General features: G+C 34.2%; 6 protein-coding genes across 6 annotated transcripts; 4 read left to right on the top strand and 2 right to left on the bottom strand. All coding sequences in view use genetic code 12, as the record gives it.

The window, feature by feature from the left end:
• Positions 1-5,350: 5,350 nt before the first annotated feature.
• On the top strand, positions 5,351-7,190 carry CAALFM_C700630CA (uncharacterized protein; the record flags this gene model as incomplete). The annotated part of the gene is made up of 2 exons (XM_019475475.1): positions 5,351-5,565; positions 5,756-7,190. 2 exons carry the CDS (start codon positions 5,351-5,353, stop codon positions 7,188-7,190), a joined length of 1,650 nt encoding a protein of 549 aa, XP_019331020.1.
• A 170-nt stretch (positions 7,191-7,360) lies between these two features.
• GUS1 (glutamate--tRNA ligase) lies at positions 7,361-9,538 on the bottom strand (the record flags this gene model as incomplete). Its single annotated transcript, XM_715256.1, has 1 exon — positions 7,361-9,538. One exon carries the CDS (start codon positions 9,536-9,538, stop codon positions 7,361-7,363), a length of 2,178 nt encoding a protein of 725 aa, XP_720349.1.
• Positions 9,539-9,839: 301 nt separating this feature from the next.
• On the top strand, positions 9,840-11,630 carry CAALFM_C700610CA (uncharacterized protein; the record flags this gene model as incomplete). The annotated part of the gene is made up of 1 exon (XM_715257.1): positions 9,840-11,630. The coding sequence occupies one exon, from the start codon at positions 9,840-9,842 to the stop codon at positions 11,628-11,630; it is 1,791 nt and encodes a 596-aa protein (XP_720350.1).
• Positions 11,631-11,868: 238 nt separating this feature from the next.
• On the top strand, positions 11,869-13,224 carry CAALFM_C700600CA (mRNA-processing endoribonuclease; the record flags this gene model as incomplete). The annotated part of the gene is made up of 1 exon (XM_715258.1): positions 11,869-13,224. The coding sequence occupies one exon, from the start codon at positions 11,869-11,871 to the stop codon at positions 13,222-13,224; it is 1,356 nt and encodes a 451-aa protein (XP_720351.1).
• Positions 13,225-13,264: 40 nt separating this feature from the next.
• On the bottom strand, positions 13,265-14,239 carry CAALFM_C700590WA (uncharacterized protein; the record flags this gene model as incomplete). The annotated part of the gene is made up of 1 exon (XM_715259.1): positions 13,265-14,239. The coding sequence occupies one exon, from the start codon at positions 14,237-14,239 to the stop codon at positions 13,265-13,267; it is 975 nt and encodes a 324-aa protein (XP_720352.1).
• Positions 14,240-14,443: 204 nt separating this feature from the next.
• CAALFM_C700580CA (uncharacterized protein) lies at positions 14,444-15,124 on the top strand (the record flags this gene model as incomplete). The annotated part of the gene is made up of 1 exon (XM_715260.1): positions 14,444-15,124. The coding sequence occupies one exon, from the start codon at positions 14,444-14,446 to the stop codon at positions 15,122-15,124; it is 681 nt and encodes a 226-aa protein (XP_720353.1).
• Between the last annotated feature and the right edge of the window lie 47 nt (positions 15,125-15,171).

Genomic DNA, 15,171 nt, shown 5'->3' with positions numbered 1-15,171 from the left:
TATATTTGGGCCAAGATCAAAAAAATGAAGTATATGGTGATCTATAAGGTCTAACAGCTATCCAAGAGTTGGTATTARCATAATTTTGAGGTTATTTGGAATCGACAGTAGTGATTGCCAATGCAGAAGGTATTTGAAGGTGAAAACTTAGCTAAAAGGTGTTGATTACGCTCAAATAAACAAATTGTTGTGCTCAAGATTGGTTTAAAGTGGTTTTGATGGGTTTATTTTAAGCTAAGTACTACAGAATGTTCAACAACGACGATCTGATTGCATCTTTTGCTGAGTATTTGAAAAGAAATGAGTCAAATGTTAAAGTATTGAATACTTGATTGTTTTACTTATAATGTACTAAGAATTATCACCTTATATAGCTTAAATTGCCTAGTATATACACTAAGTAGAGTCAAATGAATAGGAAATTTAAGTTTACACTTAATATTGATTATTTCTAATAGTAAATACTTATAAAAATGACCTCTATAAAGCTTACAAGTCAACTATTACTAACAAAATATCTTAGAATTTTTAAAGACTTTACTTAATAAAAAAATCTTTAAGTATTTGTTGTGGTTTTATATAAAGTGGTGTTTGTTTATATAGAAAAGTAAACAAACGCGAGATCCTAACTATTAACAACTTTTTGTCGGATGTACCATAGTATTTCTCGAATTTTTATTGGGTCTCTGAAAATGTCAGAGCTCTCTTTGGTAGATTTTGTACAATTTTTTCCCTGCTCCTATAGGCTGAATTGTTAGTAGAAAAGTGAGAATTCCCTAACAAATTTTGCTTAAGTCATCTTGCATATTTGTTTTTTTGGTGGTGTGTACTTTGTTCAAATCATCTATCCACAGTATTAAGTAGTAATAATACCCTATAAAACAGCTCAATAAAACACACTTTTACAGTAGATAATGACGTCTATTGTTCAAAATTGCTAGTAGTATGTATACTAGATACATGGAGCTATCATTTAATACCAATTTTGAGTGTTTTCATAAAGTTGATTAAGGTTAAAATAGTAAGATTAGTATTTTAAAAATGTTTTTGACAATTTTTATACCCATTTTACTGCAAAAGTTTGCAAAAAAKTAGAGAACTTCTAAAAAAGCACTATTTTGTAAGTAAAAACAAGACTGGGGGTAATATAGATGTCTCAAGTATTAATATGAGCTCAATTTTTATTTAAAAGTGGTTATTTATGTGAATAATTGAAGACTTTAAAGTGAATTCGAACACTTAGCACGTGAGATAAGATTCTTTGTCTGAAAAATACTTAAAGTATACTTAGTACTAAATAGGAAACTTATATTTTGTCTAAAAAATTGTCAGAAAATAGAGCCTTTTTACTGGCCAAAATCTTCTTTGCTATGTGTAAGTCTTGCTACAATCATGCATAAAATATGCACAATTTATGCACAATATAGGTTTATATACCGGAAATATGCAAAGCGCATATGCAATATTTAAAGTTGTCGAGCTTTCCAAATTGGCCGGATTGATGATATTGATAAAGTGTGTATAGAAAAGTAAGAGATCACAATGCTGATATCAATTTATTTATTGATTGTTTGTTCTACCTAAGGATTGTCAATTTGTCACAAAAAACTTACTGGTTTTGTGTGTTTGATAGAGGGAGGGGAAAAAAAAGGTCGTGTCGAGTTTTCGCTTCCACCAAAATCAAATACAACACACAATCCATAATGATGTGGTTGAAGTTGTAATTTGCGCTTTGATAGTACTTATTTGCAGAGTAAGCAGATGTAAAAATCTTTATAATACCTGCTTAATCGAGGTCCAGACAAAATCTGGTTCAAGAGGGGGAAAATGAGGGGGAAGATTAAATCTCTCGAAAAGGGCCCGCCTTAATTTATTAATCCACCCCCTCCAGAACCTAACCAGATGTATGCTTACATACATGTATGCAAATAATCAAGACTTTAACAAGGGGTAAAAAAAAATTCACCAACAAACCTTAAATATTATGGATCTTCCCACCCTCTCCCTTTTCACCCTCATGCTTAAATTAAAGTTGGTTTTTCTTGTTTCATTTTCCCAACAAATATGTCTAATCAACTAAAATTATTATTATTTGACCACATTGATCAATCTGCATGTTACATTTATAGATTTGAATAGATCCCATGTTGGTTTAGTCTTGATTAATTTTTGGTTTTCTTTAAAATTCTTCTTCTTATACTTTTCATGAAACACTGGAAACTAAAATTCTACTGCTTGACATTTTCAGTATAATTCTTTACGTGTTTTTGTGTATTTATATTGATAAATCCAAATCTAACTCAGTTGGAAATATAAGCAAGATGAAAGTATTTACTCTCCTATACTCATCATCAATGAAATCGCTGAGGTAGGAGGTTACTTTTAGGACGTGCATAGAACCACACATTCGATCTTATCTTCGATGATGTAACTTTTTGCCATCTTATCAGTAGCATCGCCACAACAAAACAAAGAATCGATGGGGTTATTTTGCACCCCTTGTTTAAATTCTTGAAGATTCATTTTTATCCTCTTATCAACATTAAAAAATTGTGCATACAGAATATCTCTTCCTCCATCTTTACTCCTTTCAAAGCAAAAACAATAGAACATGCATATAAACGCCTGATAATTCCAGTTTTATCATTATCATTGATCTATTGAAAAAGGGAACTCCTGAGATCTGAAATCTGAGTACTCCTATCCTTGTTAATATAAGGATGATTGTTGCTACTCCTTTCGAATATCACATATTTAATAACTACTCTGAAATAGCTTTTCTTATCCACTGTATAGTAAGAAGAAAAAATTTTCACTCATGTATTCTTGTGGAAGATGAGATTGGAAACTAAAAAACTCTCTTTTCCTTTTTTTTTTTGGTTCGGAACTCAGATAATAACCAAAAACCATTCAGATAACTAAAATCTTAGTTTAGTTACTACCACTAAATATTTAATTTAACTGAATTGGGATAAATTGAAATTTTGATTATTCAAGTTTCCGAGAAATTGGCCCTATTTCCTATTTTCTAATATATTAGGGGATATACTTACCAAAAGTGGTAACTTTAATAATTGGTAGTTCTTCTTATGAGAACGTTTCCAATACTGCCACAACCGTAAATTGTATTATTTTGGGAATCTAGGATACCCTAATGGTTTTCTTTGTTTTCAATTATTGATTTCAAAATTTTTTTTTGAAGGCAAAGGATCCTCCACTCGCAATACTTTTCCCCCACCACTTATTTCCCCACTCTTGCTAATTAAATTATAATTTGACCCATTCTATACGAATAACAAAAAGGACCTACACAAAAGAAGAATAATATTATGTTACACAATAGATAGTAACAAATATGCCAGTAAATATATCAATTCAATATGAACAGGAAGATAATAATAAACACGTGACAAGCAAGCACAAATCCATGAATTTTTATGATGAGCCTTGTTTCTTTTGTGTCAAAATGTTTGATAGACATTATTATTATTTTTTTTTGTTTTTGCAGCCAAGAAAGAAAGTTGTCATTTTTTATTGTTGTTATTTTCTGTTTTTTTATTCAACGTTGAATAAACGTCATTTTATCCCAAAATGAGAAGGGTAAATTATTATCTGAATGTATATTATTCATAGAATATAACATATGTGATTATTCAAACTAGTTGGGTTAACTTTTTGTTGGGTAACCTATTGGTATTGTTAAATTTGGGTGAGTGGAAAATGGGAATCCAGCATATATGTCCACAACAACTCTTCTCTTAACAATGGTAGTGCTCGCCTTTTAGTTGACTCTTTTAGGTTAATCAATCAACAAAGTTTTAAAGATCAGTGTTAAAAAGGTTTTTGTAAAATATGTGGATAGCTTTTCAGTCAAAATTATTGCCAAAGTATGAACAAAAAAACAGCAAAAACATTCTTAGTATTTAGTTCAAATACACATATTAAAATTCAGCAATAACATTTACAAACCAGTATATATCAGTATCTAGCGACAATACTCAGTCATGCTTGCTCTTGGTTAATAGAAAAACTATCAAATTTGGAAACCGGAAGTCACACACAAACGAGTATGCATAATTGGACTTCAACTTACTACAAATAAAACGATGATCAATTAATTGCCCAACAAATCGTAATTGTTTCATACATACGAACCTTGGTAGTCTTTTCAGGTATTTCATCACAAATATGGTCAAACATGAAGGATAAAACAGACACGTGGGCAATAATAAGAAAATCTAGCTTACTTGCACATTACAACCAAGAGTAAGAATTCCACGGCCCTGATTGGTCAATTGGTGTTTGCTTACTAATTAATCAGCTCATAACACCAAATTAATACCATCCAATCAATTGGTAGTTTTCTTTTGTGACATAGATTGATTAGTGATTCCTACCAAACAAAAAAAAAAAAACAATGTTAACAATAAGAAGAAAAGAGAAAAAGAATTTTTCATTGTCTTGTCAAAATAATCATTGTTGTTGCTGTTGTATTAGCCACAAGTTTAATTTGTTATTTGATGATAGGTGAAATTGTTGTTAAATTGAATTGCAAAAAAAGAAAGCCTAAGAAAAAAGAAAAAAACATGAACACTAATTTTCTTCAAACCCTTTCCAATCCAATTCGTGGAATTTTTAACCGAAAGAAGAATAAGCAGAATCAAGAAAAAAAAATACTTCTAAAAGATCAACGGTGGTTATTTACCCAATCACCATCTGATAAAACAACAAAGCCGAAATCTAAACGAATAAACAATTACAATACATTCAGATCAAGAAAAAAATCTAAAAAAAATAAGAGAGCTTGGTACCTATGTATAATTATGCCCCTTGGCTCCTTATTTTAATAAATTACATGTTTTACCAAATATTCAAATTCTATTGTATTTAAAATACCGTTGTAAGTCAGTCACAACCATAATTGAGAAACATGTCCTGAAATTAGTTTTGTGTATTGTGTAATTTCTATAATTCGACGAATAAGAGTCGATCCAAATATGATTACCAACTAAATTGTAGGTATTTTTTTTTTTAGTTTGGCTGAACAATAGTTCCTCGATCTACATAATTTAAAAGAATTGGACTTGACAACGGATGGACGTAATTGTTTTCTATTTTGTTGATTTGGGTTGTCAACAACAAGAAAGAATTTAAAAACTTTTAGCATTATTAGTTCTGGAATCAAATTAAGCCATTATCTATATATATATCTCAAAGAATGTCTATATTTCCTTCCTTTGATTGTCATTTCATCAGATTACTGATATAATATTTTGGTTTCAACAAACACCCACCATTGCTTTTGCTCAATTGTTGTTTGAAAAAGAAAAAAAAATATCATTCTTGAAAGATGTCAGTTGATAAAACCCAAAATGATGAATTAAATATTCACAAATCTCCCAAAGATTTAACTTCTGTAACTACCAAAACAACTGAAAATTTGGATTTACAATCACAAGCTGATGAAATCTTTTATCATGATTCTAGATTATCCCTGTCATTGAGTTCTCGGTTGATTCTGATGATTTCATTGGTTGGTGTCATTGGAACTGGTTTATTCTTAAGGTATGTTTGTTTTGCAGTCGTGATGCACTACTTACGGGGTCACTCAATCTGTTATATAAAAAAATGATACAACCATTTATCTTTTGTGAAACATACTTGGTTTCTGTGGAAGTACATTTTATATATAGATTGATGGTCCTTCCCTTGGCGATTGACAACTCCTTACTAACATTATATCACTTGTGTACAGTTCTGGAGGAACATTAGCAACTGCAGGTCCATTGGGGATGATCATTTCTTATATTTTTGTTGCCACAGTCATCGGTGCAAATCAAATTGCTGTCACTGAAGTCACTTGTTTGATGCCCATTACCAGTGGTTATATCAGACATGCAGAACATTTTGTTGATCATTCTCTCGGATTTGCAATGGGGATTTGCAACATCTACCTGGCAGTGATTCCAACTGAATTATCCGCTGTTGTTCTTATCATGACATACTGGACAGATTTGAGCCCTGCAGTGTTTGTTACTATATTTGGAATTGTTATTGTTGTTATCAACTCTTATAATGTTAGATGGTACGGAGAAATTGAATTTTGTTTTGGTGTCTTGAAAATACTCTTGGTTATTTGTTTAATTATTGTTGGATTAGTTATTGATTTGGGTGGTGCTCCTAATCATGACCGTCTTGGATTCCGGTACTGGAAAGACCCCGGTTTATTTTCAGAACGATACGCTACGGGCTCTTTAGGAAGATTTTTAGGCATTTGGAAAAGTGTGGGGACGGCAGTATACACATTCTCAGGGATTCAATCTGTTTGTCTTCTTGCTGGTGAGTCAGAATATCCACGAAGAGCTATTTATCGTGCTGCAAAAAGAGTGTTTTACCGTATTGCCATACTTTATTTTACCACCGTATTGGTTTTATCAATGATTGTTTCTCACACTGATCCAGCAATCAGTAAACCCGATGGAACTGCCAGAGGTTCGGCCTTTGTTGTTGCTATACAACGTTCAGGTATCAAAGTGTTGCCACATATTGTTAATGCAGTGGTTTTGACATCAGCATTGTCTGCAGCAAATTTGGATATCATTCGATCAAGTAGAATTATTTATGCCCTTGCTAGCAAACGTCAACTCCCCAAAATATTCCTCAAAGTCAATAATTATGGATTACCTTACGTCGCTGTGGCATTCTGTTGCTCATTTTTGCCATTGGCATACATGACTGCTAATGCTACTCTGGCAGCAGTTTTCAGTTGGTTTCAAAATATCACATCATCGTGCACTTTACTCAATTGGAGTATTATTTCTATAAATCATATTAGTATGAGCAGAGCATTACGGGCTCAAGGTTACACAAGAGATGATTTGCCGTATAAATTTGCTGGAGGAGAATTTGCCGCCTATTATTCATTATTTTTCGCTATCATCTTTTTGTTAACTGGTGGGTTCCCCGTGTTTATCAAAGGGTACTGGCAATTTTCTACATTTTTCAGTTCTTATTTCATTATTCCCCTTGTGTTGATCTTTTATACTTTTGGTAAACTTTTCTGGAAAACTAAATTAAAGTCTCCTCATGATGTCCCATTGAAACCTTTATTTTTTGATGTTCAACAACGTCCTGAACCTCCTTATCCAAAACTTAAGGGTTGGCAAAAGTTAACTTGGTTATGGGCTTGATGATTTTTCAATGGTTTCTAAGGTTAGATGCTTGGGTTTTCCTTTTTTGTCGGCGTTTCAATTATTCTGTTATTTGTGTAGGTTAATATATATATTTACATTCTATGAGTTATATAGATTTAGATACAAATATCTACCAGTTATTAACTACAACGATACATTCTTGTGGTTTATTTTTTGGCACCATATCTAGAAACTGCTTTACCATCTGGGATAGTATATAAAACAGCAGGCTTACCTTCTTCAGAAGGCTTATCAACTCTAAAGTAACCCTTTCTTTCAAATTGAATGATATCACCAGCTTTCAATTTACCGACATTCAAATCAGCAAAGCCTTTAGTGTGGAATTCGGTTTCTGGAGTAATGAAGTCTTCAAAGTTATCATTTTCATCTAATTTGTCTTTAGTAATCAAATGATCAAAATCAACCATGTCAATTTCAACTTTATCCTTAGTGTAAGCCAACCATGTAATCTTTTTGGAAGTCTTACGGAAATCACCTTCCAAATGCAAATTAGCTTCAACGGATTTAACAATATCACCTTCTTTGTTGACTTTTGAAACAATAATGTTACCCCAGTCCATGAAAGTGACTTCTTCACCTTCAGTCAAATCAGCATCTTCTTGGTCAATCAAAACTTGATCAGCAAAAATGACATCTTTGTTACCAACCTCTGGGTTCTTTTTGTGTTTTGGTTTTGATTCAGTGTATGGCTCTTTTGGTCCGTTCAACAATTTAACTGAAACAACATTCTTAGCATCAACAGCAGTAAATCTTGGTGCAACTGGGTCGATGATCTTTTTGTTCATAGCCCAAATAACTGACCATTCCAAGTTAATAATGTTTCTTGAAGGACCTTGAGAAATAATGAAATTTCTCAACCCTTCAACTGTCATACCTCTTCTTCTAACCCCTCTAACAGTTGGGAATCTTGGATCATCCCAGTTGGAAACGTAGTTTTTGTCAACAAACCATTGCAATTTTCTCTTGGACAACAAGGTTCTAACAAAGTTAACTCTTCCGAAATCCCAAATGGCAACTGGACGCAAACCTAAAGTTTTTTGCATCCATTCATATTGTGGATTACGGTCTCTGTATTCATTGGTTCTCAAAGCATGAGTAACACCTTCAATTGAGTCAACAACAGGAACACAGAAATCATAGATTGGATACATTTTCCATTCAGTACCAGTTCTGTGATGTGGTGTCAAGTTACATCTGTAAATAACTGGGTCTCTCAAGGCTTTGTTTGGAGCTTTGTAATCAATCTTGGCTCTTAAACAGTTCTTTAACCCTTCTTCAGTTCCATTCTTCATTTCTTCAGTGAAAATTCTCAAGTTTTCTTCAACAGACCTTTCTCTTCTTGCTGATGCATCACCCACCATTCTTTGTTCTCTCATAGTATCAACTGGAGTGTCATCACAATAAGCATTACCATCCTTGATCATTTTAACAGCCAAGTCGTACATGGTTTGGAAGTAATCTGAAGAGTAAGTGATTTGGTCACCTTTGATACCCAACAACTCTAAATCTTCAATAATAGAATCTTGGAACTCAACTTTTTCTTTAGTTGGATTGGTATCGTCAAATCTGATAATTAATTTACCTTTAAATTTATGAGCAAAATATTCATTCAAAACAGCAGCTTTGGCGTGTCCAATATGCAAGTAACCAGATGGTTCTGGTGGGAAACGAGTGACAACTTTACCCATTTCAGCACCTGGCAAGTCAATTTCGAAACTGGCCTTGTGGGCTTCCTTCTTACCACCAGCAGCAGCAGTCTTGGCAGATTTAGCAGCTTTTCTCACTTCTGCCAATGATTTAGTCATCAATTCAACAGAACCTTCGAATCTTTTGTCATCAGCTAACAAATTGTACCATCTGGAAATGTTGGCATAAACACCATTCTTGATAACAGAGCCCATCAATGCATTGGCTCTCAAAACACCCCAAATGGCAATGTCAGCTAAAGAGTATTGGTAACCAACAATGAATGAACGGAAGTTCAAGTGTTGATCAAGTTTTTCCAAATCAACAGCCAATTCTTTAAAGTTCTTGACGTACAATTTGGTCAAGGCAAATTTGATCCATTCTTGGGATTTGCTTCTTTCTGGTAACAATTCAGGTAAAGTTTGTGACAAATAATCCAAAGCATCTAATTGATCAATAAAAGTTTCACCACCTGGAGTAACTAATTTGATTGAATCTTTAGAGTCAACGGTTTTGTCATCAACAAATTCAATTGGGATTGACACATCAACATCACTAGAGTTGATAAAGTTAACTGCAATTAATACAGGATAAGGGACATTTTGAGCCTTTCCGGCAACAGACAATTTGAATGACATCTTTGGTTCAAGTTTAGTCAGATAATTGTAATATAAGTAAAACGACAGAAAAGGGGAAGTATAGCTTTACGTTATGTATCGCAACTATCTGCAAAAAAATTAAAAAGAAAATTTTTCAATAGGTGGTGCAGCTAGGTAGTGTATGGTGTGACAAAAAAAAGGGAAATAATCAGTTGTTTATTATCTCCTAATTAAAGTACAATTTTTTTTTTAGTATATTTGCTGATAATCGTCAATCATAGAAATCATTTCCTACTGAGAAATAGAGTCAATCAGAAAAATATACTAAAGCTGTGGTAGAATGAGTGGAAATTCCCGTAACACAGGGATCTCATCTTTAAACAATAACAGACCCACAGCAAAACGATCTCCTTCTATTCTTGTTACTGATGCCAGAAGCGATAAAGTCAAAGGTGCAAGAGCTCCATTTGCTGGCCAAAGTTACAAAAAGCAACAACAACAATTACAACAACAGCAAAAGCATTCTAATTACAGTTTCCAGCAACTGCAACATCTCAATGCTTTGCAGCTGAGATTCAAAAATAAGTATACTGATATTTCGGTAGATAAATTATTAAGCAAGTCAAGTGATATACCTTCAGGTTTGAGTAGATTACCCCCTCGATTGAGCAGACAAAGCTATGGTAGCTCGAGTTCCTCATTAAATTCATCTTCCTCCCCACCTCCTTCCATCCAAGGTTCATATGGTGCAGAACCAAGAAGAAACATAAGAAGCATTCCCAAACTTTCTCAGTCATTACCATCAAGAACATCAAAAACATCCCAGAAATTGGTATTGATACCTGATCACCAAAGACTGCCTTCGCCGCCAACATCTTCTATGCACGATACTGGTAACCTGGCCGCCAATGCTGAATTGCAAGCACAAATGATGCGTTCAAGAGCAGAGTTGATGCCAAAGGAAAAACGAGCTGAAGAGTTTAGTCGAATGACTGCTTATTTTATATGCGAAGAGTTCAACTTGACCGAGGTAGCTAAGTTTTTGCGTAAAAAGCATGAAGTGAAACCTAGACTATATGATGAGGCCTTATATGTACCTTATGCCCTTCCTTTATTACCAGGAAGTGACGGTGTCAGAGTGAAATCAAATAATACAGCAAAATTGTTGGCCAAAAACAAATATATGGAGACCATGATAAACAAGAACGAACAGAAAACCCATCTTTACGAGTACTATTCTGGTGTTGAAACACCCGAAGACGCAAACAATTACTCTATGGATCCAGAATTTGAAAATGTCGACAGCAATACACCATTTGAACCATCAGAACCTCAATATTTTGCACCCCCTTTAGAGACTAGCAGGGCTAGTGGGGATAACGGAAGTAGCAGCAGCAAAAAGAATGATACCGGTTCTACCTCTGCTTCTGTCCAGGACGTATCCAAGCACCATGCAGAAATGTTTGTATTTGAGTTTGGTGTTATTGTTTTTTGGAATTTTTCAGAAATCCATGAGAAGAATATACTTGCCGATTTAGCTTTTTCAGACGAAGACTTGTTAATCAACCCCATTGATGAACAAGATATTGAAACGGAGGAATTCCATTATGAATATGATCATCAGATCCTACGTCCAAGAATTTATAACGACATGATAACTTTGAGGAGTGCAGATCATTTAATCAAACTCACCATGTCATACGCCATAGCACAACTGACCAAGTTGGAACTTTTTGAAACAAGAATTGTGAAAACCTTGCATGTAATTTCAAAACTTCCTAAAAAACTTGCCCTTTCAGGAAAAATTGGGATAGATCATGTCAAATTAGTTAAAAAGAAGGGTAAATTACTCAAGATTAGAGTGGACATCAATTTATCAAGTTCAATTTTGGATACACCTGAATTTTTCTGGTCAATGGAACCAGCATTGCATCCGTTATACAACGGTGTAAGAGAGTATTTAGAACTTGACCAACGTGTCCAAGTCTTGAACGACCGTCTTCAAGTTTTCCTAGAGTTTATTGAATACGTTGATGAGAAAAACTCCAGTCGAATAACTTGGATGATTATTGCGATTATTACACTTAGTTTGCTGGTTAGTTTATTTGAACTTTCTCTTAATTTTTTCTAGGTTTTTTTTTTCAACACTCTTTGTTCCAACTATGATATATATTATAGGAACTCTAATTGCTAAAAAGAGAATATATATTGAGCAAATGAAGGGGTTCAGATAATTATAATGTAGATCAAATGCATGGTATAGTGTATTTGTTTCAGAAAAAAAAAAGAGCTCATAGTGCGCGAACTCTTGCAAATTTCCAGTAACTAACCATCTTTACTATCCACCCTCTTATTGTTGAATACCAGCTATGTCTCTTCCCTCTAGGTATGCCCCTGAAGGATTAAGTGAAGAGGATCAACTAAAAGTTATTACACTGGGCGAAATAAAGCCCCGTAAACCTATAGATTATAAATTAAGAACCATAGATGATAGAGTACAACTGGCACTACACACGCACCCAAACACGTCAGAAGACATTGAAATGATACCCATTGAGGATGGAAAAGAAGTAGACGTGATATCAGAATATATTGAATATTTAAGAGGAAACTCAGTTTATGAAGACAAGAATGAAATGGTCATTGAAGAGTCGCCTGAATTTGAGATTGTGGGGGGAAATATTTCATTTTTAGTTCTCGATACAAATTTTTTGATTTCCCATTTAAACATTGTTGATACTTTGAAAAATATCGCTTCTGAATATGGATTGAAATTGATTATTCCAGTATATGTGGTCCAAGAATTGGATGGGCTTAAGAATTCAAATCGTTTGCACAACAACTCAAATGGGAAATTCACGGGGGAGACGGTTTCTCAATTAGCTATATGGGCAAATCGATGGATATATCAAGCATTAGCAGACTCCCTGGCAGTGGTAAAAGGACAAAAATTGTCACAGAGAATATCAAAAGACCTAGTTAAAGATGACGCCATATTTGATTGTTGTTTATATTTTAAAAAGACCTACCCACAGTCTTTGGTGATTTTATTATCCAATGACAAAAATCTTTGTGCAAAAGCTTTGAGTAATGATGTTTTAACAGTAAGTTTCCGAGAAAATATGAGTGGAAGATTGATTGCAAATACTATTTACGAAGAAAATGTTGAAAGATTTGGAAAGCTACAAACAAAAGTAGAGCCAGTGGCTCCAAAAATCCAAAACCATGTTTCTTCCGAGGTGGTAGAACCCTCCAATGAGTGGGTGGAAAAGACACAGCAGATTGATGAATTGACTACTTTTGAACAAGTTTCTGAAAAAGTATACAACGAAATTCAAATGATATTGCTAGCTGCTTTAGACCATTGTATGGTTGCCGAGTATGGTGATGATTTAGATTTGATTCGAGGGTATGACAAAAATAGTGTCACAACTATCGAAGATTGTGCCGAGTTAATAATTAGGTTTTGGATGACAGTATTTCTGCAATACTTTGATGCTACACCTGGTAATTTTGTCCCATTTCGCGAGACAGGAAAGGGAAGGAACTCCCGAAAGACACCTATCCATATTTATCAGCCAGAGGATAGCAACGAGCTTCGTAAATTTGTGACTTTTTGGACCACAGTACTCACAGTGATTTATGACGCTGTGATGGATTCAACGCAACAAGCAGCTTTGAAATGGTTGATAGCTCGTTGGAATAAAATGGCAGATACTGTATAGTAAGTTTATAAATCTCAAGTAAGTTACAATTTTCGTATATTCATTTTTTAAATAAAGATCCTATTTTACGTTTCTTTCTTGGCGATTGAGTATCTTGGCTACTTTGTGATGCCTGAGACATTGAAGTCGGAACAAGCAGCTCATAGGTAGATATCCGTCGCTTGATTGGTGATCCCATTGAATTTGAATTGGCTGACTGGGTCGACTGTGCGTCTGACTGGGAGGGTGAAGGTGAGACTTTCACCAATTGAGAATCCTCCACGGGATCTAGTTTCACAGGACTTGATTGTTCTTCTTCTTTTGCTTCATTCTCAGAAAACAAACTGGCAAATTTTGAGATTGTATTAATTGCTGTTTCAATACAGATTTTCAATCCATTGATGCTAGACCTGTTGTTCTTTGATTGTAGGTTTCTATACTGGCTGACCACCTTCTTGTCCCATTTTTTCGGGCTAAACCTTTCTATAAACTCAATATCAGACTGATTATTTTTCTTGTAGTTGTTTATCATATCCATGCCATGACTTTGCTTGAAATTTGTGGCTAAAAATCTCGAATACTGATCTTTTACTGAAATAATTTCTTTTAGACTGTCAACTTGGAATTTCATGAAACAAATATTTTCAAACTGCTGATAGTTTAATTTATAAAGAAATTCTATAGTTTGCTCCTGGTTTTGTCTCGAGAGATTGAATCTCCATTCTATATCGCCAATTGTTCTTGCCCTAACATTCACATCATCCTGCTCAAACACCATTTTCTCTGGGATATAACGACTAATGTCATTGATGAGTTCCACTAAATCGTCATCAGACATATCTTCAATTCCAATTGTTTTGGCAATATGAACCAACTTTTGTTTGTCCACCTCTTGTTTCCATACATTCTCAAAGTTACATAAATAGAGTCCATAGTAGTAGCACTCTGAATTGTAAGTAAAACCATATATACAAGGTTTTTCTTGCCCTAGAAATGGTATGGACTTGGCTATCCATTGTGTTGGGAAAAGTGACATCACCAAAAGAATTGACTATGCTAATTATCAACTCTAACTGGAAACCATATGGATTTATGGTACTTGGTCGTTTGCAACTCCAGCATAATTTTCTTTTTTCTTGTTTTGTCGCTCCAGCATCTGACAAGTTTGATCTGATTCCAATTTTCAGTTCATCCTTTTTTTTTTCCTTCCCTCCAACGTCATGTTGTAGAATTAAACATAATGGTGCATCAAATTACATATACTTCTAATGAAATTCCTCAATTGTGTGACAGAGTGCACAAGGACTACCTATCAAAAAGAAAATCAGATTCTCAACCTAGATATTTGATATCACTTGCAGGCGTTCCCGGCTCTGGTAAAACAACATTTGCTAATGCTATAGCCAAAAGACTTTCAACTTTTGCAAAAGTGGTAGTACTATCTCAAGATGGGTTTCATTTATATCGCTCGGAACTAACATTAATGGCAGATCCAAAGGAGGCTTTTCGAAGACGGGGTGCTCCTTTTACTTTTAACGCACAGGCTTTTGTCAATTTGATCTCAAAATTGAAGGACCGTTCCCAAACCATCAAAGCACCTTCTTTTGATCACAAATTGAAAGATCCGATAGAAGATGATATAGTGATACACGGTAATGTAGACATTATAATAATCGAAGGAAATTATGTATCACTTCGAGACAAATACTGGGATGAAATTGAAAATTTTGTTGACGACACTTGGTTTATAAAAACCCCTGAAAATCTAGTTCGAGAGAGAATTATTAAACGCCATTTGAACGCAGGAATAGCCGCAAATGAAAAAGAAGCAGCCGAAAGAGCCGATGGGAGTGATATGCAAAATGCTCATTATATAGATGGCAATTCTAAGCCCACCAAAGTTCTAATTCTATCCGAATAGAAGAGGGAACCACGGCAATGACGCAAGCAAATAGAGAAAAAGACATT

The sequence above is a fragment of the Candida albicans genome, chromosome 7, assembly GCF_000182965.3.
Source record: "Candida albicans SC5314 chromosome 7, complete sequence".
Taxonomy (NCBI): domain Eukaryota; kingdom Fungi; phylum Ascomycota; class Pichiomycetes; order Serinales; family Debaryomycetaceae; genus Candida; species Candida albicans.
The sequence above is the reverse complement of the archived record's forward strand: the minus strand, read 5'-3'. Positions and strand labels throughout refer to the sequence as shown.